The 25745-nt window shown below is 38.3% G+C and overlaps 3 protein-coding genes across 9 annotated transcripts; all 3 read right to left on the bottom strand.

Moving 5' to 3' along the window:
• Positions 1-699: 699 nt before the first annotated feature.
• LOC122075599 (pentatricopeptide repeat-containing protein At4g08210) lies at positions 700-5072 on the bottom strand. Of its 7 annotated transcripts, none has more exons than XM_042640677.1 (5): positions 2416-5072; positions 1950-2159; positions 1643-1721; positions 1050-1569; positions 700-946 (listed from the first exon to the last, which is right to left on the bottom strand). In XM_042640677.1, the coding sequence occupies exon 1, from the start codon at positions 4507-4509 to the stop codon at positions 2437-2439; it is 2073 nt and encodes a 690-aa protein (XP_042496611.1). In that variant the 5' UTR covers positions 4510-5072; the 3' UTR covers positions 700-946; positions 1050-1569; positions 1643-1721; positions 1950-2159; positions 2416-2436. The 7 variants fall into 7 exon arrangements, with proteins under 7 accessions (XP_042496611.1, XP_042496609.1, XP_042496608.1 ...); XM_042640675.1 differs by having other exon boundaries at positions 1068-1569; XM_042640674.1 differs by having other exon boundaries at positions 700-1569.
• A 775-nt stretch (positions 5073-5847) lies between these two features.
• On the bottom strand, positions 5848-13209 carry LOC122077563 (O-fucosyltransferase 10-like). The gene is made up of 10 exons (XM_042643528.1): positions 11962-13209; positions 10814-10892; positions 10469-10536; positions 9744-9832; positions 8652-8849; positions 7936-8140; positions 7654-7821; positions 6831-6998; positions 6562-6752; positions 5848-6440 (listed from the first exon to the last, which is right to left on the bottom strand). Exons 1-10 carry the CDS (start codon positions 12337-12339, stop codon positions 6245-6247), a joined length of 1740 nt encoding a protein of 579 aa, XP_042499462.1. The 5' UTR covers positions 12340-13209; the 3' UTR covers positions 5848-6244.
• Positions 13210-18585: 5376 nt separating this feature from the next.
• LOC122075607 (ubiquitin-fold modifier 1) lies at positions 18586-23037 on the bottom strand. The gene is made up of 4 exons (XM_042640688.1): positions 22873-23037; positions 22634-22731; positions 21192-21224; positions 18586-18865 (listed from the first exon to the last, which is right to left on the bottom strand). The coding sequence occupies exons 1-4, from the start codon at positions 22935-22937 to the stop codon at positions 18786-18788; spliced, it is 276 nt and encodes a 91-aa protein (XP_042496622.1). The 5' UTR covers positions 22938-23037; the 3' UTR covers positions 18586-18785.
• Positions 23038-25745: the final 2708 nt, after the last annotated feature.

Genomic DNA, 25745 nt, shown 5'->3' with positions numbered 1-25745 from the left:
GCTTTGATAGATGCATGTCACGCAAAACTGAGATAAAACCATTGTTCACAGGGGATTTTGATTTGGATTGGGTTCACTCTGGGCTGTTCCCCTCAACTCCCATCCCTTGATGACTCATTTTTCAAGTTTTAGTTCACATCTCCATGGTCTTAGTTTTTGTTGAAAACGTCTCGGTTTTGATATCTTCAAAGACGAAATGAAGGATTGATACCTAATGTATGTTTAATCCTCTTGGTGTAAACCAAAAGGATTAAATAGTCATTGTGTTGTACTTGTATTTTTTTCAACAGCTAAATTATGTGTAGTCGGTATAATGAGATTAGTGTATAACAGCCAGCTTGCTACATTCAGCTTACACTAAGTAACATTTTATGAGGAAGTCTTATTGAGCTGAAACTTATCAGACCAAAAGCTACTGACATGAAGAGATCTACAAAATTCTGGTGCCACATGAAACTGCCACGTGGCCGATATTTGGTGCACCAAGGAAAAACCTTTCTCTAGATAATGACTTGAAACCTAAGAGCTTCATATGGGATTTAGGTTTTGAATTGAGTTTGATCTCACAAAGCTTCAACAACTAGCTCAATCTATCCAAGGATGGGCTTTGTTGGTTTCTTAAATCCAAGTAGCTCAAATCTCGCACCAAATTGATTAGCACCCCTTGTGGAGATTGAATGAAGAGGCTCTACTTTCACATTAAAATAACGCAATCGTACTGCCAACCACTACTTTAAATGAGCATTAAAACAATACAGAAACTAGAACCAAGATTATCAAATGGCATGAACAACATGCAAATGACATGTCTTCCACAAAAAGAAAAAAAAAAAAAGGGTTTTGAGATTCTACAATTATGTATAAAGTCAACCTTCTCACTACATTCAGTAATTTGCAATCAAAGTCTTCCCTATTAGCTCCATCTTCCCATTATAAATATATTCTTCTGGAAGAAAAAGAGATACAACGGTGAATTAGTAATTGCAATCAAAATTTTCTCTAGATTAATCTTGTATGCCACATGTAACCTGAAAAGAATAACAGATTACACCATCAGGAGGACTAACCAATCAAAAAATGTCCTAGAGCCTGCTGCTGGAAAGCTAAACTTCTTCAAACGATCAGCATCTTGCAAGCAGCTCTCTAACTTTCAGAACACGATCAGCATCACAAGATCAAAGAAACCAGTGAACATGCCACCTTCATTCACCTTTTCACAGATGATTTGCAGCCTGTAGATAGTCCTGCCCCGGGCATTCCCTAATTGTGAGAATTCTGTCACGTCAACCAAACACAAACCCTTTCGGCTTTCGCAAAAAGAAATGGAAGCAATGAATTCACTTTCTTCCTAAAGCCCTCTCAAATTGAAGTGTCCATCAGCCATCAGGCAAAAATACAAGTGGAAATCGTGTATAACACACTTCTCTGCAAGATAACAAGTCACTCATCCCCCCAACATGAAAACACTTCCCTTGATCGGCTTGGACAACGGTCAAGTGCTACGGCACCCAGAAAATGAGTGGAGTGAAATAGGCTTCAGATCCTTTCCCTGAAAAGAGGAGGAAAAAACTGCACGGAAGTTTTGGTGAATCCCTCCACCCAAAAAAAAAAAAAAAAAAAAAAAAAAAAAGATAATACATACCAGAAATACCTGAAGAGCTCAAAAAGGATTATGTTTTGTCCGAATCATGTGGTGTCAATTTGTTATAATCACAGATCACCTGACCAAAGAAGGGCAGGATATACGATATGAATGCACCCAACCACCATGGTTCAAGAAGGAATGAATTCTTCATGTTTTACCAACAGAAACAATGCAACAAATGGCTAGAAAAACAATCAAATTTGGCTTTAACAAGAACTAATTGACAACTTTCGCCTGGTTAGGTGAGTGTGTGTGTGTGTGTGTGAGAGAGAGAGAGAGAGAGAGAGAGAGAGAGAGAGATTACCTTCAATATCCTCTTTCTTTTTCCTTTCCAATGGATCCAATCCTCAACCTCGAGGTGGTTGTATAAAATAGAACTTTGTTGATCTGTAGACTGAGCATAGAAGGGAAAAAGTGTGCAAGCATCCCTATAAACTGTAGTTTGCTTCTCTTGGGAATCCCTCCACTAAGGGTTGGTCTGTTATCCTTCCCAACCATCAGAAGAAGCTGTGTACTACCAAAAGAACGAAAAACAAGAGCTGTGAGTTCCAAATACTTCTAGATATTCAATAACCAATTCAGATGATTACCCCCGCAAAATAATCCTGATTACAACTCAACCATACATCAATAGAGCCATGAATTCCAACTAGTTCAATGTTTTAAACAAGGTCAAGCAAGTGCTACATAGTACAGTTCCATCTAAATTCCTAGAGATAACAGAAGAAAATAAGATCCCACTCTAAGTTTCAGAGATGCTTCAGCCGTACCTGCTCTCCCAGCAGCATTTCTCAACTTCTGACCTCAATCCAGCTTTTCCCTGCTTCCTTTGTCCCCAGATTTTTCATGGCATATCTCAATTTGCTTGATTCTTCCCAGAGTCCCAGACAACAATAAATATTCGACAATGTCACATACACAGATGGATCTTCTGGCGAGACTGCAAGAAGATGTCTACCAATGCGCTTACCAAGTTCAACATTCCTGTGAATCCCACAGGCACCAAGCAAGGAGAGCCATATGTTGTGGTCTGGCTCATATGGCATTGAGAGTACCAACTTCTCTGCCTCATCAAAACATCCAGCCCGACCAAGAAGATCAACCATACAACTGTAATGCTCTAGACATGGTTCCAGCCCATGCTCCACTCCCATAGACCTGAAAAAGTTCCATGCTTCCCCCACCAAACCAACATGCCTACATGCTGAAAGAACTCCTAGAAATGTGATCTCATTTGGCTTTGCCCCTGATTTCAGCATATCTTGGAAGAATTGTATTGCCTCCTCTGGTTTACCATTTTGGCCACAGCCAACTATGATCCCTGTCCAACACGCTGTGTCTCTGTTGCTGACACCACTAAACAACTTTAAGCTAGCTTCAATTTCACCACATTTTGAGTACATATCGATGAGAGAGGTGACAATCACCCCCTCCATTTCATATCCACTCTTAATAGAGTATGTGTGAACTTGTTTACCACTTTCAAATCCTGCTAGATCTGAACAAGCTTTAAGGACACTTGATATAACAAACTGATCCACTTCAATATCTGAAAAAAACATATCTTTGAATAGAGAAAACGCTAAAAAGTGTGATCCTTCTTTAACACATCCTGCAATCAAACCAGACCATGCAATTATATCCTTCTTTGGAAGCATCTGAAACAATAATAACGCATGCATGGTGTCTCCAAGTTTTGCATAAAAATCTATAAGAACACTTCCAACAACACAGTCTAATTCATACCCACTTGTAACAATTAAACCATGGACTTGAAGCCCAAGACTTAAATTTAGCAAGTCAATACAGATCTTCAGAACACTGCTATAAGTGTATGAATCAAGAAATGCACCAGAGCCATGCATTTTTGAAATCAGATCAAGGGCCACATCACGGTGTTCATTAAGAACATAACCAGAAAGCATAGAATTCCAAAGTGCCAACTTATCATGAACAGATGCTTCATGTCGAGAGTATTGATCAAAAAACTTTGTTGCTTCATCCACCCTAGTACATTTTGCATACATATCAACTAGAGCAGAGCCGGTATAACAATCAGAATCAAACCCAGATTTGACCACATAGCAGTGGATCTGTTGCCCCACTGTTAATAGATGCAGACTTCCACATACTTTCAGAACACAAGGGAATGTAAACTGATCAAACCTAATGCCTTTTCTGTGCATTGTAGATGTAAATTCCAATGCCTGTACACTCTCTTTAAGTGTTAAGCCTGCAATAATGGTGTTCCATGAGACAACATTAGGTTCAGGCATTTGTTGAAATAGATTCAATGCCTCCACCATCCTACCTTCCTTCGAATACCCTGCAATGATTGTGTTCCATGAATTTGAATTTGGAGACAAAGCCCCATCAAAAACCTTCTGAGCATCACACAAACGCCCACATTTAACATACATGTCAAGAAGGGTATTCATCAAAACGGTATCAGAATCCAATGTCACTTTAGGAATATTTCCGTGGATCGATTTACCCAATTCGAGACTCCCCAAGAGGGCACATGCTTTCAGAGCTGTAGAAAACGTAAAACTATTGAGCATTTCTGATCCAGACTCTGACATCCAGTTGAAGTACCTCAATGCTTCAAGAGGACGTCCAGCGTAAGTAAATGCAGAGATCATTGTGGTCCATGTTACCACATTTCTTTTAGGCGCTTCGTCAAACAACTGCTGTGCATCCTCCAGAAATCTGAAATCCGTGTACATGGCAATCAAATTATTTACAATAAAAACTTCCTTTAAGAAACCAAATTTTATTAAGTGGGAATGGAATGCCTTCCCATGACCAAAAGCTAGAATTCTCCGACAATGGCGTATAGCTCCAACGACGCAATTCAAGTCCATACCCACCCATGAATGAAAAAGTCCAGAATGAACTTCGCTGAGCACGGGAAGATTTCAATCTTTGAAAGAAGAAAACCCTTACACAGATTTCTTCATAGACAGTAGAGGATCTTCATTTCATCTTTGGTGATTAACACATGGACAATGTCTCTCTCTCTTCCCACGACACTAGTCTTACAGTTTCCCTGTACTGACCACCAATACCTGAATCTGGCGGGACGAGTTCGTGTTTCAGCTAGAAGCCACGTGGAAGCCACATGGGCATTATTTCGGAAGAATCGAGCAATGCTAAGGCTCTATTTGGTATCTTCCTACGGCCTTCAATGGGTTACAGGCACTCCCATGCTCACCCAAGAAGCAGAGAATCACGAAAGATTAGGAAAGTTATTTTATTGATTAATAACCACACAATACATAGGGGGCAATAGAGACTAAACTGAAAAGGAGAGGGATAAGTTTGTGGACAACACCAGTGAGAATGCGCAATAGAAAATCACCCAGGAAAGGAGAGAGAGAGAGAGACACATTAGGCGCTTGCTTATGGTACACTGGTGGTGTGTTCAGTTTTTTCCAAACTGAAAATACCCAAAACTATCAAATGGAGAAAGTTTTTAAGACAACTCCCAGATTGCATGCACCGTTGTTTGGTGCTGTACGGGTAGAGCACAGGCTCCCAAGAGGTAGTGAGTTAAATTCTTATCCCATTGGATAATTAGATAAGAAAGACCCAAAAAAGAAATTGGAGAAAGTTATCATCCACCATAAATGAAGAAAAGTACACACATCTAGTGTCATTGTTATTTATGCTATCCCTTATTAAACGAAGTCGAAACTATTCCTCCCTTCATAATGATGTCTATCAGTTTAATGTAATGATTCATGGTCAAGGGATTCTCATTCTCCGTGGATAAAAGGAAACTATGTCCTTACCAAATTGTGCAAAATAGCTCCCCTCCATTTCTAGTTAAGCCCTACCCCGAAGGATTTTAGAGCTAGGTTGGGCTGACATCTACCTACCAATTGTCCAGCCTGAACCCCAACTATACTTCATATGATATGATATTAGTACTGTTACTCTTAATCAAACTCAGCCCATCTTTCCTGCTATCATTAAACCTAATCAGGTTACTTTCATTAAAGGTCGGCATATCCATGACCATCTCCTCTTAGCTCATGAGCTTTTTATATCGTAAACAGCATTTTTATGATGGTGCAACTGCAACTGATCATAAAATTGTTTGTGGTTAGTTTTTTTGCTGCCTTATGGCCATTTTTTCACACCAGCTTCTTTTGAGGACCAGGACCAGATACCACATAGACCAGGTCAATGCCAGCATCTAATAACTTGCAATCAAATCAATTTCTACAGATCATTCCACTGTCAAACATTTGAGTCCTGAATCACAAAGTTCTTTCAGGTAATGGATCCAACTGTACATACACAGTTTTTTCTTTGAGAATTACACCAACAGACAAATGATCAACTCCCCATGGATCAAAATCCACAAACCTGCAACAAGCTATACACCATTATCAACTCACCTACCTAATCCATGCATCTAGCCTATACAACAGAAGCAACTCAAATCACCATGTAAAACAGGCATTGTGGTGGTAGGGAGAAAATCATGAACAGAGAACGGAAAACGAAAAAGAGAAAGGAAGCAGTTGCAAGGCGTCATCAGAGGATAAATGACAGTGGCTCCACCAGAAAGAAACTGCTGTCGCTGAATTCTTACGCTAAATATTTGAGCTGGTGGCCAAGCATGTGTGACCCAACTGTAAAATTTGGTGATCCCTGGAGACACCGGCATTCTGGCAAAGGATAAGAGTAGATGGATGATCTTTTGCTAGCCTTTTTGGTTCTAGTTACACTTATCCGGTCATTTCCTATGCGCATTAGTTTCATTTGCTCCTTGAAAGCTTTCCAGCTGTACAAAAAAATCAATGGAACAGAAAATTTTCAATATCACATTCCAAAAAAAAATACATGAATACATACATAATTCCGTCATATGTTAGACATAAATGAAGAAAAAGGGAAGCAGATACCTTATGGTAGTGTCTTGAAGTAAAAAAACTAGCTTTTGTTTGTCTGGTTTGATTGTTTTAGCATGTCCATCATAAAGGAACCGTCTGTGGCCCATAAGAAAATGAGGGAAGTTGCCCCCTTGTGTTGTCACGAAAACTTCACTAAACAAGCAAACGGTATAGTCCAAAGCAGCCAACTTCGAAGAATAGCCCTGTACACCAAAATCCATGAAGCTAAAGATTAGGAAATAAGAAACCAATTCCCTTGAGGCTATTATAATAATAATTACCTCAAAAGAAGCAAGCTCCTCCCCAGTGGCAAGAGACTCCTTGGTTTGGAGAAGGGGAAACATCTTCAGTAGTGGAGCCAGATTCTTCTCAGCCTGGTATATTTTACCAGATGCAAGATAAATCGAAGTGTAGTTGTCAAAGCCCATGCCCCTTAGCATCATTCCAACCTATGCTGACAAAGAAAAAGTTTCAAGAAAGAGTCATAACTATACAATTCATTAAACAATATTTGACTGCAGGAGGAGGGGGGTGGGGGGAATACACCATGAAACTGAAAATAACATCAGACTACAATGCATCAACCATTTGTTTTGGATAAAACAGTTGAGGGTCCAGATCAATGAGCATTTCTGCTATTTATAGAGTGTAGGATGCATCATACTTCACATTTTACAATGTTCTTTACCATAGAACATTGTAAAGTTGTCGTTTCTACTACTTTAGTTTTGGAATTTTGAGTTATACTATAAGCACGGACATGCAAACCATGATACCAGAACAGCTACATGTATCAGTGCTGTATTCAAAGGTCTAAACTCTCAAGATATCAAAATGGTCACTAAATTTCGAGACTTCAGTTAGCTTCTGCAACCACAGGATGCTCAGTACTTTCAAGCAGGATTTCAAATTGTGTTATTTGACCTTTTTTTTTTTCTTATTACGTGTTGTAGCATTCAAAGCACCAAACTTTAGAGAAGACCTAAATTGATACCATCAATCAGATGTTAATTCTACATAAAATACTTTAAAATTAAGGTTTCAATGGCATGAAAACCTATCTATATTTTGGTCCTAAAGAACCACAAAGACAGGTATAGTTACCTCCAAGGGAGTCAGTGGACATTTTCCATTGATTCTATTTAGGCCAGGTTCGATCACACGATTTTTACTTTTAAACTTTCCTCTCCACCCCTTTTCACGAACTGAATCCATTTCTAACTTTTCAGTCTTCCCTCCATCATACACGCAGCATGAGAAAGCCACCATATCCTACAGTCAAATGGGAAATGCTCAATTGAATCAATTTACAACATCATAGGTTCCCAGCAATGTTGAAGATTCAAGAACTTCACTAGCGTATTCATGGAAAATAAGCATTGATACCTCCTCAAAACGAAGATGGATGGAGACATACTTCCCACCACTCATTGAGCTCTTCTTAACCATGCGATTGACTAATTCCTTAGCTAGTTTTGCAATAGGAGCAGAAAATCTCAGCGCTTCATAATTGGCTATGCATCTAAGATATTGAATATTAGATGGAACTTGCATTGCCAATCTGTTCGCAAAGGGCACTATGCGGATAACCCTGCATCAACCAGGCAACCCATAGGAAAAAGACCTCAAAATAGGTCCCACGTAATACTACATACAACTGATAGATAGTGTCAAGAAATTATTCAAAAGCTCAAATAGAATGTCTATTTGATGATCATCATTGCACATTCCTATCCATAATTGTTGGCTCTTTTTCTTTATTCCTTTTCCTTTTATCGCTTTCGCTGGTCATAAAAAGGGAGTACCCAGTGCACGAGGCTCCCGCATGTGCTAGGTCCAGATGGGCAAGAACTACGCAGCCTTACCCTTTCGCTTGGCATGGGTAACATTTTCTGGTTGTTGGCTAAGAAAAAAGGGTTTCATATAGCTGAAGTTAAATTCATGCATGTTGCCACCTAGCAGCATCCCTAACATTAATTACATTCATACTGGATTAAAATAAACTTAAGGGAGATATACAAAGAATGTTGCAACTCAGATTAGAAATAAAAGAAAGAAACATTTGATTTAAAGAAAAATTGTGATTGCATTGCATTATCTACCCTTGTTCTTGCAAGATAGGGTAAACTTCTCCCAAATAATAACTGACTGGTGCCCAAGCTTTGGCTCTGAAGATTGGTATATTACTAATGTTGTTATCATATCTTTCCATCAATGCCTCAGGTAATTCCTGCACCACAGTCACATAGCCTCTCAGCGTGGTTATAAAATGATCTTCATCATATATGTCTCCAAACCCACTGCAAAAAGAAAATAGATAGCATTACTCAGTTAGTTTATAGCTTTAATTTAAAAAACTATAGTTTATAGCTTTAATTTAAAAAACTATAGTTTATAGCTTTAATTTAAAAAACTATTAAACTAGGTTGTTGTGAAGAATCATCTGTAATCAGTTGAATTTTAAGCACATGAAGTTACTAATCCAAAGAAACTACTGAAATAAGTTACATGTTATTTAGAAATAAAAAATGATTTATATCACCTTTTATTAATTTCCAACTTCTAATGCAAATGGACAACTCCTAGAAGTTGGTGGTAATAATTTGAAATTCCTCACAGCATAAATCAAATTACAAACAGAAATATAAACCCATGACCCATAACCAGGATATTTTGTCAATGTTTGCATGCGGCAAAATCTCTCCAATGGGTTACTTTTCAGTAAACAATCGTCAACTTCTCAGATGGAAAGAGGCAGAGTATAGGATTGGCTGGCATGGGATGGTAGGTAGATCCACTAAAGAAGTAGCAGGAGAAAACAAAATCAGCTCTCAATAAATTTGAGATACATGATAGAGTGAGTAGGTTTCTACCAGGCTGCTTGAGTAGATAGTAAAACATGAGTGTGAAAAAGATCACAATTGGAAGCATGGTTCCAAAGGTCTGAAATTGTGATAAAAAAGAAAGACCTCAACCACGACATTAATATATTTTCACCATAACTCAAAATCCATGGTTTCATTTCAACCATGAATTACCCTTTTTTCACCTATTGGTGACACTCTCAAGTTCCCTTAATGCATTTTTTTTTCCCTAAGTTGATCCTCCAAAGTCATATCACTTGTCCATCTCAACATTCTCAACTCAGCTATGATAATAAGATAATGACCAGATCAAAGTATTTGGCCACCTACCTTGGATCCCTCCATACACTGTGAAACTGAAACTGAGGAATGACCAGCACAGCATTCAAAAGCCCTGCCACAGCCACCGCACTGCAGATCTGGCAGAATAAAGTTTGATAACAATGAAAATTTCAGATGAATGTATAGAAACTACTGCATGCACCTCATTCTGCATGCATTTTGGCATGCTTGAAGAAGTGGTAGATAAAATTAGCAGTTCAATATCAAATTGCTGCTTCAAGGACATCTATAGATCTCAATTCCATTATTTAATGAATTCTAGTGAAATTTTAATGATTCATTTTTTTTCCCTCCTCATTTGCATCCGTCCTCTTTCCTTGGTGGTTGTCAGCAATAATGTAATAATAAAATTAAAAAACAAAAGATTCTTCACTTTGTAATTTTCTTTTTCGGACCTGGGGGTTGGAGGAAGGAAATAAAAACATTGCCAATTGTTCAATTTCGGGTCACATTAAAAGCACTTCAACACATTTCCGGAGGCACCCTGAGATTTAAAAAAAAAATATCACCAATTTTCTGCTGTCAAATTAATGTTGAACTAGTTCCCATCCAGAATCTGAGTAGAAACCAGTATTGATTCTTGGAAAACTGAAAATGATTGCCAAAATGCAAGGGAAATGGCGATTCCTTGGAAAGAAACAATCAAGTAACCAATAGGAAACTTGATGATTCATATATGAAAATAGTAGTGCATACCCACAAGAATTACTTACTGATGAGCGTTGCTGATTAAGACCACCATTAGCCTCAACAATCAAGTAACCAATAGGTTGTGTGAACCCTGAAAATTAATGGAAACTTTAGTTTACAACAAAAGAAGGTAGCATTTTTTTTTCATTCTTAGCACAAACAAATCATAGTGGTTACTATTTTCCCTAATGTCCAATCATTAAATGATTGTGCTGTGATCTTTAATCGTCAGGAAACATGCTCAAGCCAAGATAACATAAGACACTTCTTAGATCAACCACTAAACTCATAGAAGCTGAAGCATATGTTATTATATCACTGAGAAACACAAATAGAGAGGCAAAAGCAGTTACAAGATGAATCCATACCAAAGCGACCTCCAGAGGTTGGACTTGAACAGTTTTTCCTTTCTGTCAGCCTCCTTCTGTACTTCCATACGGAAGACAACTACAAGAGGAACAAAATATATTGTAAGCTATCAAATGTTCACTAGATAGCACATATTTTACTAATAGAATAAAACAAATTTATAGTGTTAAATTCTATTTTTATTACCAAGAAAACATTTGTTGCTGGACTAATTTGAATATGCAAGTGTCTTGCCTTGAGACAATAGGAAAAAAAAAAAAAAAAAGGAGCAGCCCAGCGCACGAGGCTCCTTCTACTGCAAGGTCTGGGAGGGGCAAGTGTGTACACAGCCTTACCCCCTGCTTCGCAGAAGAGGCTGTTTCCAAGTTTTGAACCTGTGACCAATAGGTTGCAATAGTGCAACTTAACCGTTGTGCCGTAGGCTCGCCCACTCTTTGAGACAATAGGGTTCAAGTGAAAAACAGCTTGAAGCTCTAAAATTCAATGTATTAGGTAAGGGAAGCAATACAAGACCTACATCCTAAATTACTGGGTAGTTCTTAGACCAACTGAAGCAGCATGATGACCGACTCTGTTAATAAATTCATGATTACAGTTCTACGATATAAATTCCCAGAAGCCCATAAGAAGACTGTTTCCTCTTAAATGTCCTGTTCTATAAGAACAAGCTTGACAAGTAGCAGTAAAATGAAAGAGTCTATCTTTGTGGCTTCCTTATTATATTTGACAAGCTCTGTTTATCAAATTATTATTTCCATCCTCCCTGGTTACAACTTGAATTGCAGCAATCAGGGAAACACCACCATTCTTGCAGCCATTACGGGTAGCTCATAAGAAAAAACCCTATTATATTATTATGTATCATTCTGAAATACGAAGTCCCATGCCATAAAAAATTATGAGGCCTAAATTAGATTTTCTTAATATACTTATTTTTTGCTTCAATTCAGGAACAAGAACCAGTCCTGCATTTCGGTAACATGTAAAAGGTTAATAAACAGATTAGACCGATTCCAAAACCAAAATCTAGAACCATTGAGGGAAAAGCAGTAAGAACCCAAACAACAGAAACAAATTAATGAAGCAGGAATAATATGAAAAGGAATAAAAGAAAAGGCCGAAGAAGCAGAAGGAAAAAAGGGAGAACCTCAATGGCGGATCCATTATCGGACTGAATTTCAGGCCAGAGCTTCAGGAACACCTCGTGGCTTCGGTACACCGACCCAGGAACCGGAGGAACAGAACGGAGGAGAGCAGTGAAGGTGCCAACGCACATGAGCAACCCAGAGAAGTAAAACAGGGGTAGCAGAAGGAAAATCCGCACATTGCAGCGGAGGAGGACAGAGGAGAAGAAGCTCTCGCGATGATGAGTTTGCGAGTGAACCTTCGACCGTAGACGACGCCTGTAATGTGGACCACGATAAGGTCTCCTTGGGGAGGAAGGTGGACTCGAAGAACTGCTCTCGCTGCTGTAACCATTACCACTCTTCGTGGGAAGAGTGAAATGCTGGGTCTTCGTCTTCATAGCCCCAGAATCTTGTTAATTCCCATCACAGAGGAGAAGGACAGAGAGAGAGCATCACTGGCATCAAGCTCTTTGTGGTGAGAGACTGTAGTGGTAGGTCTTGGTTCTCATCGTTGCAGAATCTACTAAATGCCCATCACATAGAGAGAGAGAGAGAGAGAGAGAGAGAGAGAGAGAGAGAGAGAGAGAGAGAGAGAGAGAGAGAGAGGAACAGTAGTCTCTAGCTATTTGTGGGGACACTGAATGTAGGGTCTTTGATTCCATGGCTCCAGAATCTTGCTAATACCATCACAGAAGAAAGAAAGAAAAAAAGTAAGAGAGAGAGAGGGGAACAGTGGTCTCATGCTCTTTTTTTGGGAGACTCTAATGGTTTGCATAGTCTTGTTAATCGTAACCAAACCCTCAAAAAGAGAGCGAGAGAGAGATTGATCGTGGCTTTTTAGGAAGATAAGAACATGGGTTTTTTAGCTTTTGAACTTTTTGAATTGCTTGTTCAACAAAAATTTTCAAGAAAAGTTGCAGAATAGAAGGATCTTTGAGAGCAGAGCTGAAAGGTGCTTAACGAATCTAGACTAGGACTCTAGAGAGAGAGAGACTACAAGCCCCTATACTCTGCAAAGTGATATATGCTCCACAAGGACCACAAGTCCACAACGGATGAGAGGTTATGGGTAATGGACTTATGATTAGGGAAGATGATGATGACAAAGAAGTTCAGCTGCTAGGGGAGGGCGGCTCAGAGCCAAAAACTTGACTTGGCTTGGGGTATTATACTAATAAAGTACTGTGATCCCACTTCCCAATTGGAATAAATGCTGAGGTCCACCATGGAAAATGGAAAGATGAGAGTGAATTAGAGAGAGAGAGAGGGAGAGGGAGAGAGAGAGAGAGAGAGAGAGTGTACATTAACCATGAATGGCGGCGTAATACGCGAAGCAGCAGAGCCCAGAAAGGTGTTTGAACAGGTTGAAGGAGTTAGATTTGAGTATGGGTCGGTTGGCAAACGACGCCGTATTATTACAAACACCCCACCCTCTCCCTATAAAAAAGGTTGAGGATGTCAATTTGGAGGTGGCGTCGTTTTCATGGCACCATGTGCTCCGTAGTCCGTACTCTTTCTCTCTCTCTCTCTCTCTCCATTCATTGTTTTATTCATTCTTTTTTTTCTTTCTTTCTTTCTCTGTAGGTAAGGTAATAAAAACATTCAAATATAAAAATGGGAGAGGGATAGGCATGCTAGCATACTACTTAAGAATTAGAAATGCTAGCGACATTTTGATCGTAGAATTTGATCAACATGAATTGAACTGTTGGTTGGAGAGAAGATTTACAAATTTTCAATTCACACCTTTACTCTCCCTCTTTTTCTCTCTTCTCGCCGAACAAGTCATTCATTTTACCGGATCCAACCGTAGAAAGTGAATAAGCTGTCTCGATTCGAGAACATCATGTCTGCGTTGGGTTTCATGAAGAGAAGGGATCTGATTATCTCGTATGGGAGTAGCATGGACATATAATGTTATTTGATGAAGAGAACGGGTATTCACCGGAATATATATCTATGAGAATTACTTCGAGAGAGTTTCATCGGTGAAGTGAACCCCAGATGTTGAAAAAGAGGAGGAGAAGGATGCGGAGAAGGAGGAGTGAGTAGGAAGCTTGGGGCTGAGAGTTTATTGGCAGTGGGGATTCAGTCGATGGTTGGATTCTTCAACGCCGGCAAGTTGAGCAGTTGAACAAGCCTTTGTAGATCAACGAAGGGCAAAAAAAAAAAAAAAATGATTGATCCCCCTCCCCTTGTCTTCAAGTCTTAGGGAGTAGCGCTCTGGTGAAACCCAAATATTCATCAGATCTGATCGAGTTGCAGGTTCCCCTCACAGTTCTCTTGCTCCAGCCGCCGGTTGCCAGACAGAGCTTTGTTTTAAAGAAGATAACAGAACACGGATCCGAATCATCTGTAGGCTACAAAGGATCCCAACCCAACAGAGCACAGTCGACCTCTCTCTCAGATCTGGATAATTAACAGATGGATCTCACTCCCTGGAAACGTTCAAATCTTTCGATTCCAGCTTGGTCAAGCAGATTGCTGGAGTCGATTCAACAATTTTCCCTGAGACTTCCCTGTCTCAGTGAGGGATTTAGATGGAACTGATTCAACAATCGTGGGAGTCCCGTGGGAGTCCTAAGGGATTCAGATAGGAGGAAGTTGGAGTTGATTCAGATAATTCAGATAGTGGAGTCGGAGACGGAGAGGGAGAGGGAGAGAGTAACCGTAGAGCAACAGTGGTGGGAAACTTAGGTATGGCAACAAATACAAACGGATGAGATCGATTATGTTTCATCTAAGGGTTAAAATTGCGCTAACATACCTAATTCTTAGGTGACCTGCTAGCATGCATGTCCTTTTCCCTATAGAAATACATGCTATGTTTGGAAATTTAGAGATATATATATATATATGGGAGTTAGCATTGGACATTTTCTCTCCATCCAACGGTTACATTTAGAATGAACAAATCCTACGGCTAATATCCTGCTAGCATTCCCAATTCCTAGGTACTACACTAGCATACTTGTCCTTTTCCCATATAGTTAACAATAACATTAATAATAAATCGTTATACCTTCTAGACCTCCTAAACGTCACTATGTGTAAGTGAAATATAATTTATATGGATTAGTTCTTATGATAGAGGACCCATGTATATCAACAGTTTTCACTTTTTAATCGAAAATAAGTAAGAAAAGTTGTCTAAACTTCGATTCAAGTTTTAGTAATATTATCAAAATATCATCAAATAGAAATAAATATAAAAGGAGAAAGACCATTATACAATCTATTATTTCCTACATCTGAATATAGTCCTTGTTTTCAAAGAGTTGTGAAAAATGCCCTTGCCCCCCTAAAACAAGTAGTGTTCATCTTTTTAAAAATAAAATAAAATTCAAAATAACATCTTTGTAAATTTAGCTACTTCTTCTACTCATTTTAAGTTGAAATTATAACAAGGAGACGTTTGCCTAGCCTTTTATAATATGGATTATGTGGCAACTAGTGAAGTATTATATTTCACTAGGTATGGTGGTGAGAAAGAAAACCCATAAATTAATGTGTTTATTTTTTTCAATTCTTTTTTTCCTTTTTTGACTTCCAAACATAGCTTATTATCAAGCTATGAACTTTATCATTAGAGTTTGACACAAGGTCATACATAGGTTTTAAATTATAGGATTCAATCTCAATCGAGTAAAATTGAGATCAGAATTCTCTTCAATGACTTTCCCTCCAACTAGACATATGCATGTAGTCCAACACTTGAGGTTGCCTTAGGTTTACCCATGGTTTCAAGTATTAATATCGTATCAATCGTATCTATCGTATTGTATCAATATCAGTTGTGATCGATCCGGATCAATTACTCGTATCATTTCAAGGGTGAAAGAGAAACAATTGTACTTCAAAAAAAAAAATTAAGAGCAAAACCGACCGATATATGCCAATCTGATATCGATCTAAATCATATCGGATCAATGTTGATATCTACTGATACAGATAGCATCCCCTAAATCCATGAGTGTGTCTATTTCTGATTGAATAGATATTGAAAAAAAGGACACACGGCCGATTCCCAAAATTTTTTACGAATCAACATTAATTAGAGTCAAAGTTAACGTCGATCAATTACATTTATTTCAGTTTGATTTTGAAACCAAACCCTTTCTAGTTGTGGTGCTGGCACCTTCAAATACTAATTTTATTGCATGAATTTTAAGACATCATTACATAATTCATCAGAGTCTAAACCCAAATCCAAATAACACAGGGTAAAGAGTTACATGCTTACAATGTCATGGACAAAAAGAAAATTATTTTGGTAAAATGGACAAAATCACCATCAGAAATTCTGGAATATGAGGATTTGACTAGAGAATTTAACAACCATGGTTCAAAAATGTCTAAAACATTAAATGGAGAATTTTGATATATCATGAGATTTATGGTGGAAATGGAATCTAACTCCTAAGTATTATACATGGTTCGCCAAGGTGGAATATGAGGATTTGACTAGAGAAGCCTTCTACATGGCTGAAAAGTGGTAGCATGACTCCACTGCACAAAGGCTGTTCTATCTACTATCATTTAGGGCATAAAAAGGGCATTCTTGAAAGTAAAAGGACATGTTTATGCGCCTGAATATACCTGTAGTAGAGCCACCCACAAAAAGATGAGTTTTAATTTTTTTGTTAAAAAAAAAAATCTAATTTTATGGTTAATCAAAAAAGGAATCATTGGAGAGAGCAATGTGCATGTCTCTAATTTGAAGGATGTTGGAAGGAGAGTCGTTGAAGAGGATCCATATCCTAACATCCTAGTTTGGGAGACTAAGGCTAAGTTTGGGCGTTAAGAAACGAATAGAGAAAAAAAAAAAAATTGAATTTGAGGAGAAAGAGAGAACAACCATTGCATCATCATATATCTCTCCCCTCAAATTCAACCTTTTGCTTTTTATCCTTCTTTATTCATTTCTTGACAATCAAACATAACATAGAAGAAGTATGTTAAGACATTTCACTTATTATTAGAAGCATTATTTCCCGTTGGATGGATCCCACGCCCCTGCCTATCACGGGATTCTCTGTTTTCAGCTCCCACGCAGCGATAGATCTGTATCACCACCCATCGCCTGTTCGTTAATATGTATAATAAGGAGAGGAGGCTGATCTTGCATATGACTACGCCGATTGGTGATAAAGACAGAGTGAATGATTGTCCAAAGATAATCGAATGGGGTAGAAGTGCTTGCTTGCCCTCGGGGGTTTCGATTCCCACGCGATCAGTGTGATACAAAGCATGCAATATATTACTATTATTATTCGATTTTCTTTGATTAGACCAGATTGCAATCACAACCCTTTCATCTAGATGGGCTCCAACAGACTCCTCAGAGATCGCTTGATGTTACTTTGCAAGCTTTCGCTACAATTCGGTATTCCATCGCTGTCAACTCTGTTTCTACTTCCATGCCTTGGCTGATTATGCATTGAATCTTCCAACTGGCCTTCAATGCGTCGGCTACCATCTCAAAGCTAGGAATAAATAATAATAAAAACCATTTTACTGACATTTGATTGGATGCTGTGTCACAGTCAATGTGAGACAAGCATTCTCAATTTACAAAATTCCGAGGCAGAGCCTTGTCGCAAGGAAGTCATTTTCATGGTTAAGACAAAGGATCCAGCCATCCAGGCTCACCATCAAATTCAAGAACAAAACATTACTTCTATTCTTTTTTTCAGAACAGAACAGTAAAACACCAGAAACATTCCCATGGAGAGTCAACAAAAGGGCCTTAGAATCCGTCCTCACTTATCAAGTATCCAGACTCAAATCCTCAAATCCTCTGTGGTGAGTGGGAATGAGGATCCAGCAGCTGAGAGGACCCTAACATAGATCCCAGCCATTGGATCCTCACTACTGCACACAGCTTCCCTGCGACTTTTGTGTCAAGTACCTGCTTCGTACCCTACTATTTCATTCTCGGGATCAAATACCTAAACTAGGCCTGATCTGATCCCTAAATTATTGAGTCACACCAACTTAGAATGACCAAAACGTCTAAGAAATCCAACATAGCAAATGGAAAAGTATAGACCAGTACAAAGCCTATGACTAACAGCTGCACTTGATTCAAAACCAACCCACTTCAGAGAGAAAAATTCTTAAACACAAGATATCCACTAGGCAGAGAACTTGTTAATTGGCAAACTCACCTGGGTTTTGCTCCCCAGCCCTTAAATATGAGTTCAAAACCCATATTTATCTAAAACAACTACAGACCACTCGTGTATCCAAAAGAGGGAGAGGTCTGTATAGGTAGTACCTGATACTAATAATGATACAGATAGAAGTTAAAGAAATAAAATAATCAATAACTAGAAGCAATATTATCTGATACTGAGAGAAATAAAGGATAAACGATACTGCTGGCAGTTTTTAACTCTCAAAGGCTATGTTTGTTTGGATTAAAAAAAGAAAGAGAAAAAAAGGAATTTTGAACTGATCTCTGGAACAAGAAATTTATCTCTCTCTTCCACAAGTTTTCTCACCAACAGAAAGATTTTGCAAGAAAACTTCCTACCATTTACAATTTCTTTTCTTTTCTCTCTTCTCTAGCCCAACAAACACAGCCTTAGGCACTACCGCTTGCCATTTTTCAAGTGAGAAAGGATCACATATCTACTGCATACCTCATTAAAAATTACTTGGGCATGGAATTTAAATCAATTTTCTAGGGGGCCTACAGTATCCATCACAGCTAGTACAAGTATTATCTGAGAATCCTCCAATTCTATGCAAGATAAGCTTTTAACTCATAAGTTGCTTCAAGAACGCATTTCCACGTGAAAGTGGATTTGCGAACTCTCTATTGAGAATGATGCATTATTTAAGAGAATGCGCCACCAGCTCCAACCCTATCACGAGGAATCAGGCGTAGCTCCGAACCATGCTTAAGGAAGACATTTCCTGAGAAAATCAACAAAACCAAGCATTATAATTAAGGATCAAGAGTCCAATAACCAATCTGCATTTAAGGTAATACTATCAGAGTCATATCTCGATTATTTGGCTCACCATTACATGGTATCTAGAAGAAACTCTACATTAAGGGGGAAGCAAAGAAATGAAGTTGGTAATAGGTAAAAAGTCAGTTTGAAATGTTCAAGAGATGCAGGAAGGCTGAAGCTCATAAATGCTGCAATTAAGAAAATCAACTGTTTCTGGAACTTCAAATTTATTTTCCTCTTTTCGGTTCTTTCTATGTCCCACTAATCACTTACTATAACATTTTCAGAAAAAGAAAGAGTTTTAAAACGAAATACAAGAAGTGGAGAAAAACATCAAATTGAAAAACTGATAGACAAGTGCATGAAACCAGCAATTTATATGACAAAGAAATGGTATATAGACAAACATTCATATTACTTTATAAATAAAATCAGGCATATAAAAATGAAATGGGTCACAATCCCTTGCACCCACCTCATTATAACCATTAATAGTTCAATATACAATGACATAACTACACAACAGTTAAGGATCTAATGTGTCAATGTCTAAAAACTTAATACATTTTTAACCAACCAAGTTCAACTTTATCAAAACCTCTATACTACCATCTGCAGTAAAATATAATGGTCCTGCAACTGATACAACTATACTGATAAGAGTACATTTTTAATTTGGGAAAATATCTTAAAAACCTGTCGATGGAAGAATTGTATGTATAAAACTCATAGTTAACTTTTATATATACTGACCACCCAAAGAAAAAAATATCAAAACATATCCCATAACCCTTCTCAAGGCATTTTAGTTGTTGGTATTTGTCAAAGGACAAAAGTATCCCCAGAGTTTTAGTGCTGTAAGTTGTGATTTGATAATTACATTCGAGGCCTAAAGGCCCAAAACCTAATAGCAATTAGGAGAAATTTATAAAAAGCCCGGCCAACAAAAACTTTGGATCAAGATGGACCAAACCAATTACCAATTGAGAAAAAATCAGTTCTTAAACTACGAACCATTTACCAGAACCATTTAAGAACTGTGATGGACTGACCAAATATTAATATGTAAGTTTTCAAAGTATAAGGACCAATTAGTTAATCAGTCAGTTCCAATCTTGGCCTGAAGAGGCTGGAACCAATTAGGAACCGAACCAAATAACCAGAACCAGGCCAATTTACACTCCTATTTTGAGTCATGGTCTGACTAGGATTTAGGGGTCAGTATAATCTATAAACTATCACGTTTTTAATTGAGATTGATAATATTCTTGTTATGCCTGAGGGCATATGGATTTGGTGCTTGTGTATGACTTTTCTGTGAGTCCTTCTAGGTTAGGCTGATGAATTTGATTCTTTTTATTCTACTGTGGTTATTCTTAGTCTTATCAATCTTCTGCTAATCAGTTAGTTCCATTCTCCTTGCTCTGGTCTATCAATACCCTGTTTTGACAGCTAAATCCTCTATCGATTTTTACTATGTCACTCTCTATTCGGATTGATCAACCAGAAATTTTAGATTGACCATGTGGTTATATTTCCCATCAGTCTTGATCAGTTTCCTTAAGATTAAAAACAGTTACTAAATTCAGTTCTTGAATACACCTTTTTCTTCAAGCGAAGCTGATTCATCTATCAGTCATTATCAGATCGGACTGAAATTTTCTGGACTAGGTCTAGGTGGTATATGTATACCTCATATGACTACTCAACCAAAATCTCAGCCCCATTTGATCTTTCTACTGCAAGTAATTAAAATTCTTTCAAATTATATATTTTGATTACTGTTTCATAATACCAGACCTGATATTGAATTGATTCATAGATTCTTTTAAGTTTTCAAGTCCGTTGTCTGGTTGGTTGTTAATTTTGCATTCTCTGCAACCCCCCAAAGGACCCACCCACCATTTTTGCCTGATAGTTACTGTCTACTAAAACCAATCTCTTAAATGTTTGAACATCTTAATGCGCTGGAATTCACATTCTACTGAATCTTTTCTTGTATAATGTGTGTGCAACGATAATTGAATTAATATACCATTGATGGTCATGCCCATTTGAAATTAATCAAAGTTCTGTCACAAAAATGATGATCCAACACACCAATATACCCCATACACTCATACAAGCCAAGTGAGCAACCAATAGTGGAAATTCTTGTAAATTGGAGCAATTAGCAAGGTTGTAGCTAAAGACCAGATTTTCAATTAGTTGACAAAAGAAAAACTCTAAAATGCACAAAAAGAAAGGTAGATTTACAGCCAGGAAAGTTCAACTCTTCGACATACCTGCACTTTGTTGAGGGTTGATACCCACACCATCTGTACACAAAATGAACAAGACATGTCAAACATGATTAAATGAGACAAAGCACAAAACCAATGAATATTCTACGAGCGTTACAGAATTATGCTTCAGAAGATGAAAAATAAATATATCTTTGTTTAATTTTTAGTTGGGTGGGGGAGTGGTGCATCCACACTGTAATATAATTCTCCTATATCAGGTCTTATGAACCATGATAGTATCCATAGAATAACAGAGTTTTACAGCTAGCAAGTGCAGAAGTTAAAGGGTACATTTGGCAGGAGACTTGCATTGATTAGTCAATTCTAAGAATCTATTGGTGTACGATGTCTTGTATTCCGTCAGAGTTTAATCCAAGGAGTACTGGTGCAACACCTCGACAGGGAGGACGGCGGTCCGGCTAGCCTATTAGTGGGCCGTGGGGATTGCAAGGGAGGCAGGAGGCCCCCTGCATAGCAGAGGGTGTAGGGGAGCGCAGCCCTCCACTCGAATTTTTTATTTAAGGGCAATTGTGTACTTTTCGGATTAGGGTTTTTTTCGCTATATATTTGTAGCGAGGGTTTCTTTCTCTGTAATGCAAGCAATACTGAGAGGTGTGAGGGACGAGCGCCGTAACCCTATTCTCCATTGATAGTGAAGCAGGATCTCATCTCACCAGAGACGTAGGCAATCTTGCCGAACCTTGTAAATCTGTGTGCATTGCTTGTTCTTGTTTTTTCATTATCTTCTGCATCGTTTTAGGGTTGCGTTTCTACAGAATGTATCTCTAACAAAGTCCGATGAGTTCTTCGACAAGTTAAGAGGTGTTTCAGCATGTAAAATTTAGCATATTTTACTAAATTAAAACCTTGCTTTCATATTCATCAATATTCCCACATTATCTCCTGCTATCCCATTGATAAGTAAATATTTTTATTTGTCACAATTATGAGAGCCAAAGTTGGGAAATATCTCCCATTAGAAGTTCAAACAAAAACCCTGAAAACTTACGGGAATCAGAAAAACTCAAGTCAGGGTCTTAAACAGCATAGCGACAAAAATTTGGGAACAAGCACAACCATATGACATTTCCAAGAAAACCTAAAGAGATGGCAAACAAATCGGCAGACTATGTGGGTCTTGCCTTCTCAAAAGATACTGCACAGCCCATATCTTTCAAGCCCTAAGATGATCAAGGAAAAATTAATCCAAGATAAAATTGGATCAATTGCTCCAATACCAACCATTTTTGGATCATCGTAAATCTCCGTGTTGAGAAACTACTCGCAAATTAAACTGGGTTAATTTAATTTCACTACCCACGAAAGGAGGGGAAGGGAGGAATAAATTACATGTCTTCCCCATAAACAAATATTAACACAAATTACAAAAGATCCCTAAAAGAAACCAGTAGAATCAAAGAAATCAAGGAAGAATTGTGCACCATTGGTGATGATAGCGCTAGTTTGGGGAGGAACTTTGAATTCTTCTGCGGCAAATTTCAGAACTGCCGTGAAAGGAGCTGCCTCTGGGACGCTAAAACTGGAATACATATACAAAAATTGAAAGATTCGAGGAACAAAAATGAATCAGCCATGAAGATTTCCTTCTCCCCTGGAACGAATATACAACAATCCGCTTTGTAAGATTAAATATTAAAATCTACATTAATCTTTAACTTACACTTTGAATGGAAGCTTGGGATCCGAGGTTAGAGTAACTTTGAAGGAAACCTTTCCACCCGCCATCGATGAATTCTAGGAATTTGTACAGAACTAGAGAGAGAGAGAGAGAGAGAGAGAGAGAGAGAGAGATTCTGGTTCTTCTCAAATCTGATTCTCCGCGTATGAAATAGCTTCAGAGGAGGGGTATAATTGTAATAGCATTTACAGATCATAAACGGTGGTGATCCACACTAGTCTCTCTCAGAAATCAGGACCGCTCAAACCTTGGGGTCCACTTAGACCTCTCGCTCGAGTTTAAGACATCAGTGATCAGGCAATATTTTTAGGATGTGTTTGGTTCGAGAAATGATTTTTTTTTTAATTTGTTTGGTTGCAGTGATTGATATGGGTTAGACTTGGGAGCATGAATACCTTCCTAAGCAACCGAAGGTTACATGCTGGGCAACCCAAATTCAGTCCTCTTAACCAATCTTCATTTTCAGATAAGAGATACTTGTCAAGCTCGAGGAAAGGAAGAGATGAGGTGATGAGGAACAATTAAGGCTCCATAAAATTGTCGAGGTATAGTTGCGTAGATCAGGGTAGAAAGTTGGTTGATGGATAACTATAATTGTTTGATCCTACAAGGGCTCCTTGGATTTGTTTAGTAGATAAGTTGTTCCATTGTAGGGGTATCAATCCTGAGCCAGCACTGGTAGGCCTGATCGAGCCTGACTTGCTTGAGGGCAGACCTGAACCGGCCCATTTAATAAACATGTCGGGTCTTTACGGTGCAGGCTACAAGCTTGTCGGGTGCCCGATCGGCCCGACTCGTTTAAGAAGCCTGTTGAACCAAGCCATTTAGCCCGACCGACCTGACCCCTTTAAAATTACCTAAATACCCATTTTACCACTACTAATACAAAATAATAGTAAAAACTTTATAATAAAAAATCTATGATAGATGATGTTGAACACGGTATTACATCCAACTTTGTAATAAAATAAAATAGGGCCTTTTTAGATGTTTTAATAGGGAGTGAATGAAGGACAGACAATTCTTGTGGAGAATAATCACTTTGGTACTTGTCATAATATCTCTTCTCCTTCTTTTTTTTTTTTTTTTCGGTAAGAAACAACCATGATCCCATATATGATTAACTATGGAGAGTTTTTGGATGACATTTAATATGTTCAAATTGAAGATTTATGGACATTTAATCCACTTAAAAAAGGATTTTAGGGAGAGCCCGTTTAGACGAAGTAGTTTTGTAGCCCGTTTAAGGTAGCCTGATTAAAGCCCGAGTGTCTGACACCAACCGGCCTGATTAAAAACCATACCATGCTCCCCAAACCTAGGTTCGTTTAAGTAAATGAGCATTCACCGTGCAAGAGTTTCACACTGCCAGGCCCGATTATGCCAGATCGAGACAGGCCCGGCCCGACCGATTGATACCCCTATTCCATTGTATCTCTGGTTCATAGATCCAACTTGTAATAACCAAACAGTTTTTTATATTGATTCCATAGAATCCATATAACTGACTTATGGTAACCAAACAGTATCTCAAGTAGATTCATGTAACCGAATTAGGGTTTACCAAACAGTCAATCTGTGGGAACTATTAATCAATAGAAACACTCTCACTGAAATTATGTTCAGAATAGATATAAATGCCCAGGGATTTACAAAACCAAACGCATCCATGTCACAGAGACTAAGGGTAAAATAGTAAAAAAATATTTTCAATTGTAATCAAGGGCAAATATGTCTGATACGGGCCATTCCGGATTGGTATCGGATGGGTATGCATGCAAATCCCTCCTACCCGTTTGGTACTTCTAATTTCCACCTCTCCAGAGAATCTGAAATCAATTATTTCCAGCCGTTGTATTCCCGCTATGGCACTTCTACCACGAATTTGAAATCCAATTTCTAGTTGTTATACAACGGCCAAGAGAAAGCATTTTGTTATTCTCGGATAGCTAGAGACCTCCACTACTTCATCGTGCTTGCTTTGAAAGCCAGGAAATTCGAAAACCCTAATTCCTCTCTTTCAGCTAATCTTCATTCTTTTCACTGATTTTTGCTTCTATTTTTTTTTTTTTTTTCCCCTCACTAAATCCAGAAGTGAAGAATCATGAACCCTTCAAACAGTCTACGTTTCTGAGATGGGCTCAAGGGTTGAAGAAGAAGACTTCCGAGCTGGCCAGGCTCTATGGCGTTGACGTCCTTGTCCTTCTCATCTGCTACGATCATAGTGGTTCTGATCAACAGTGCGTCGCCCAAACATGGCTAGAATAGCAAGATGAGGTCCAAAGGATTGTCACAAGTTATCGTAATCATCTTCTACTGGAAAATACTAAGATGAGGAGAAAAAGACAGAAACCAGTTGCAGATGCTCATAAAGAAGATGCTTTTGTACTCGATGGGTTCACCTCTGATCAACTTCAAGAGCTTTTGAAGGTTGTTGATTCAAAGCTGAAGAAGATGAATGAGATGATGAGAGAGAGGAATGATCAGAAAAGCCTACCTGCTATTGATTCAAAGTTAGAGATGGTAATGGAGTTTGACAATATGAGGAGTCTACTTGATAATGAAGCAGAGCCCCTTAACTATAAGCTTGGCCCCTACACCAAGCTAAGATTTTCTAACATATCGGGCAAATGCTTTGATGTAATCGCTGTAGTTCACTTCCAGATAGGATTCATTTTGGTTCACTGTTTTTGATTTAAAATGTAACCGCAAGCGTACGGATCAGTGTAGCTACGGGTCGAACACAGGGAGAGCAGCCACTTTATTTTTTATTTCTTTTAATAATGCGAAAGTGAACTGATTAATGGTTGTGATCTAATTCTAATTACCGTCATAAAAATAACGTCCTAACCATT

This window comes from Macadamia integrifolia, chromosome 4 (genome assembly GCF_013358625.1).
Source record: "Macadamia integrifolia cultivar HAES 741 chromosome 4, SCU_Mint_v3, whole genome shotgun sequence".
NCBI lineage: Eukaryota > Viridiplantae > Streptophyta > Magnoliopsida > Proteales > Proteaceae > Macadamia > Macadamia integrifolia.
This window is presented reverse-complemented; position numbering and strand designations above follow the sequence as displayed.

What these genes read in the sequence shown, in the direction of transcription:
- LOC122075607 (XM_042640688.1), bottom strand. Translation starts at nt 22,937, where the DNA reads ATGGCGGGTGGAAAGGTTTCCTTCAAAGTTACTCTAACCTCGGATCCC. An exon ending in CCCAAGCTTCCATTCAAAGT is followed by an intron (nt 22,732 to 22,872) that starts GTAAGTTAAAGA and finishes TATGTATTCCAG; the next exon opens with TTTTAGCGTCCCAGAGGCAG. An exon ending in CAACCCTCAACAAAGTGCAG is followed by an intron (nt 18,866 to 21,191) that starts GTATGTCGAAGA and finishes TGATTTTCTCAG; the next exon opens with GAAATGTCTTCCTTAAGCAT.
- LOC122077563 (XM_042643528.1), bottom strand. Translation starts at nt 12,339, where the DNA reads ATGAAGACGAAGACCCAGCATTTCACTCTTCCCACGAAGAGTGGTAAT. An exon ending in TTAATCAGCAACGCTCATCA is followed by an intron (nt 9,833 to 10,468) that starts GTAAGTAATTCT and finishes TTATTCTGCCAG; the next exon opens with ATCTGCAGTGCGGTGGCTGT. An exon ending in CCTATCTTGCAAGAACAAGG is followed by an intron (nt 8,141 to 8,651) that starts GTAGATAATGCA and finishes TGGTTGATGCAG; the next exon opens with GGTTATCCGCATAGTGCCCT.
- LOC122075599 (XM_042640674.1), bottom strand. Translation starts at nt 4,509, where the DNA reads ATGGACTTGAATTGCGTCGTTGGAGCTATACGCCATTGTCGGAGAATT.